The sequence below is a fragment of the Sinocyclocheilus anshuiensis genome, unplaced genomic scaffold, assembly GCF_001515605.1.
Source record: "Sinocyclocheilus anshuiensis isolate Anshui unplaced genomic scaffold, SAMN03320099.WGS_v1.1 scaffold572, whole genome shotgun sequence".
NCBI lineage: Eukaryota > Metazoa > Chordata > Actinopteri > Cypriniformes > Cyprinidae > Sinocyclocheilus > Sinocyclocheilus anshuiensis.
Window position 1 is genome coordinate 230,750 of NW_015555778.1, and position 4,304 is coordinate 235,053.

Here is a 4,304-nt window from a genome sequence, read left to right on the forward strand (position 1 = left end):
GGTGTTTTTTCAATGTATGCTTCAGACACGGGTCACGACGAGGCGTTCCCCATAGCGACCCCTAGAGGACGCAGTGTCTCGTTCCCTACTCAGGGAACCATGGTTACATAAGTAACCTGAGACGTTTTCTTTCGCTGCTGATTGCATTTCAATGGCTTAAAATCACTTGTTTTTTTAAACCGCAATGCTTAAAGATAAGTTTCCGTGACCACGTAGCACTGCAGGAACGTCACATGAGGGTGTAACCGCGATAGAGACCATAGTTCAAAATCTCTACCGGTTGACAAATTTGTACCAGTTAATCAGTATATCATCCACCCCTACTGATCCACAATGATAAGTAGTTCAGGTTGTTCACTTTCCAAATATTGTCCCTTTTTTACAATTTCAGTCATATCTTTTTTACACCAACTGTTGCTGGAGGTCTTTATAGATCTCGCCATGAAGTCTTTGAGATATCGATCTCGGCTCCCTGGTAACACCACATACTTTGTTTTTAATGGAGAAAGAGTTCTCCTGAACAGCAGCTACAAATCGAGTTTAGCGTACGCAGCAGCGTCCCCTGCATGGGTTCAGATATCATCTATTTCATGTCTACTGAATATTGGTGTTGGTTTTATCTGCAGGAACAAAGCCTCCAGAGTGTCTGTTAGCGCTATTCTTTCAGCCACTGAAGTCAAACCCTTACCTGAACCTAACCCCTTGAGGAACACTTATGTGTTCAATAATGATACAACAAAAAGTTGACAGAAGGCTCTGTTTAAAGAGATTATTCACTGAAAAAAAAGACAATTTTGTCATGACTTGCTAACTCGTATGACATTTCAAACCCTTATATTTTTGACACTGATGACAAAAAGGGTGTCCAATGACTGTCAAGTTTTAAAAAAGTACCATAAAATGTAATAATGACAACCTGTGTGCTAGAATCCAAGTATCCTAAAGCCATATGTGAGGAAAATACCAAAATTAGGCCGTAGCTTTCAAATATCAGTTGTGTCATTTGAAAATGTGCATATAATTTGACACGCCATGATTGATTAGGAAATACACAAGAGCATTAATGATGTCAAAAGTACATGGCATAACACATATTAAGACATACCTGAATGTACAGAAATGTGAATGAGATTTGAAAGTTACATCGGAAGAGAAGATTTGTTTTAGAGAATAGTGACTTCAATTTTAACCTGTTATATAAAAGTTATGATATTGTTTCAGAAGACTTGCAATATACTGTAGTAATATGGGCCACTTTTATGATACTGTGAGGGTGTTTTTTATTATTATTGAAACTTGACAGCCTTTAGTCACCATTTACTGTCATTGTATGGAAAAGAACAGCATGGACATTCTGCTAAACGCCTCCTTTTGTGTTACACAAAAGAAAGTAAGTCATACAGGTTTACAATGACATGAGAGTGTGTAAATGATAACAAAACTCTAATTTTGGGGTTCCTGTGAGTGACTATATCATGCAACACAAAACCTCTTTTTCCAGTCTATTTTCAGTTGCAGTATTTCAATCAAGTTGGTTAAAACTGACTGATAAACAGGGAGGCAAGTGTATAAAACACAGGGGGTGAAACAATGAAGATCAGTGAGAGGGAGTTAATTCTCACAGGCTAGAACCCAAAGAGAGATAATGAGCAGGTACCCTGACAAGTCTCTCCGTACTTCCGTTTGCTTCCTCTTCTGTTAATTTAATAAAAAACTACTCCAGGACATGCTGATTGCTGCTGATTACAATTGCATGCCGCTTTGATAATAACAGGGCCCTCCTTCAGTCCAGATTAGCAAAGCCAACAGACGCCAACAGCGGCATCAAGAGAAAAGTCAAAGCAGAAATGCAGCACCCGGGGTGCGTCGTGGACCTTGAGGATCAATGGAAGATCAAACAAGCATTCACCCAAACACAAAAAGGAGAAATAATCGGAACATCCATTTTGATTGCATGCTGTGTTGTCGGCCAGTCCATTATGGATCTTAATCAACAACAGAGGCACATCTGAAAATCCCAGTTGAGAAGAAGCGTTTGAGGACACTGGCTGAAGATCAGCACTTTATTCTGCTGAGCTGAGGAGGGAAATCACAGTTGACTGAGGGATTTACTTCTATTCCCTGAAAGATGATGTGTGTGTGTGTGTGTGTGTGTGTGTGTGTGTTTGTGTACCTGTAATAGTGTTTTACCACATAATTTTGGCCAAAGTTTTGAGATCTAGATCTCCTCCACCGAGAAGGTCATAAGAAACCATTAACTCCGTAACACAGGCCTGCACTTCTTAATATTGTGCTTGACCCTTTGTTCACTCCTCTGCATTTTCAAGCACCTAATCGTGGCTGTTGTCAGGGGGACCAACCAGGAACATTGGATTTAAAGAAAGACACAGATTGTTCATTTAATTTGCTGACCTTAGATGCTTTTGTATATATGAATACTCTTGACTTATTGACCTGCATTGTCAGATCATTCAATCCCAGTGCTGCTTTCTGTGATGGCAATAGTTGATGACATCAGCACAACAGCTAAATGACGGTGACTTCAGTCCATCGACCCACGAATCCCCCCTTAGGGGTATCATGGGACTATATGCTAATAAATTCCTATAGACTTCTACTATAATCTTGTGCTAATTATGGTCTTTCACTATGAACAACCAATAATCTTTATGGTCATGAATGTTTTATGAACCTGGGGGCAATTCTGTGTAACCTGTATCTGTACCATACAAATATAAAATAAAGAGCCAACACAGCTTTTTATAAATGCAATCTAATTGTCATACTAAGCAATGAGCATTTCTTCACTGTAGCTCAATATTATTGCATCTCTGAGAGGAAAGAGATTATTTAATTAATGTATTTGTTTATTTTATTTATTTATTTACTGTTTCATTTTCAAGATGAGGCAGTCTTTCCGGCACTTATGTCTGGGGTAACAACATTTGACAGAGATGCAAATTAGCATGTCTCTCAGCAGCATCTGCCCCAGTAGACCATGGGAAAGTGATGTCATCATTCACTCCCTAACGAAAACACAAGCGGGATCCTTTTGGAGTAGTGCATCCAAAAAACTTGTATTTTCAAGAAAACTTTTTCTTTAAGCCATTGGGTTAATTTCAGATAAACAGCACTGCCAGGTGAATGCTGATTAGAAATGCAGTTTAAAGTGTCAAAATATATCAGTATGGCCACAGATTTCAAAGCAAGGCACTGCAGATGCTGTAGTCCAACTGACAATGCAGCTTAGCACTTATTGGCATGGAGCCTTTGTTCTTGTAATTCTAAAATTAACTGTCATATCATATACAGTGTATAGTCCAAGGGACTAATAATTGGAACACTAGGTTACTTGTTCATCAATATATCTATCTATCTGTATATACAAGTAGTTATGTGCCATTTCATCACAAATTTCAACACAAACGTGACATTTGTCTATGTGTAGACTGCTGGTCTACTATGAGAAGTGGAAAAATTGTCCAACTTAACAACTAATTTTTGGTTCCTCGCCTGAGAATGCAAAAACCTTCTAATGGCAAGGTGCTTGACATTTGCTTATGCATACGCATTAATAATAAATAAATAAATCCCCTGTTATGTTTTTCATTCTAAAAGATGTCTCAAGTCTTTAAATAATGATCACACTCATAGATTGTTAAGACACAAACTTCTTAGTAAACCTGTGTGGGGAAAAAAGTAGGATAGTCAGGTCTTTGTGCAATATTTGCTTTTTTTTTTTCCTTAAAGTAATTTCACAAAAAGTTGGCAGGTTTAGCACGTAACACTTTCTTATCGGTTCTCACAATAAACTTTTTATTCAACTTTCATTCACCCCTAAACACTCAATTAATACCTGTTTAAACTCTGTTTTCAGGTATATCAAAGTTTCCACCAAATGTTTCACCTCTTTTCACTTCCTTTGAAACTTATATAATACATCACGCTTTGTATGAAATATTTCATGTTGTAAAAATGTATGGATTGATCAAACTTTTAGCGGCAATGCATGTTCCACGTTTGCGATCTTGTAAGCCACAGGTGTAAAACAGTTACCTGGAAAAGCCAGGAGGTGGGTTCGGGATAAGGAAGCTTTTTTCCAGATCTCGTAGGATGTCGTTGAGCATGCGTAAATGGGCAGGATCTCTCTCTTTGGGGTCATTGGCAGGACGCATGACCTCAGATTGGAAGAAAGCCGAGTTGTCCCTCAAAGTTGCAGCCACGTACAGCAGGTCTGGCCGCCTCAGTGGGTCATCTGAAAAATATAATATAAAATGTATATTATATTATATTATATTATATTA

At 38.2% G+C, this 4,304-nt stretch overlaps 1 protein-coding gene across 1 annotated transcript in view; it reads right to left on the reverse strand.

Annotated features, from left to right (window-relative positions):
* LOC107674502 (inactive N-acetylated-alpha-linked acidic dipeptidase-like protein 2) overlaps nucleotides 1–4,304 on the reverse strand; it is a 73,830-nt gene that overhangs the window by 5,515 nt on the left and 64,011 nt on the right. Inside the window, exon 5 of the mRNA XM_016468489.1 lies at nucleotides 4,057–4,255. Within this exon, the coding sequence (XP_016323975.1) occupies nucleotides 4,057–4,255 (199 nt within the window). The remainder of the gene's footprint in view (nucleotides 1–4,056; nucleotides 4,256–4,304) is intronic.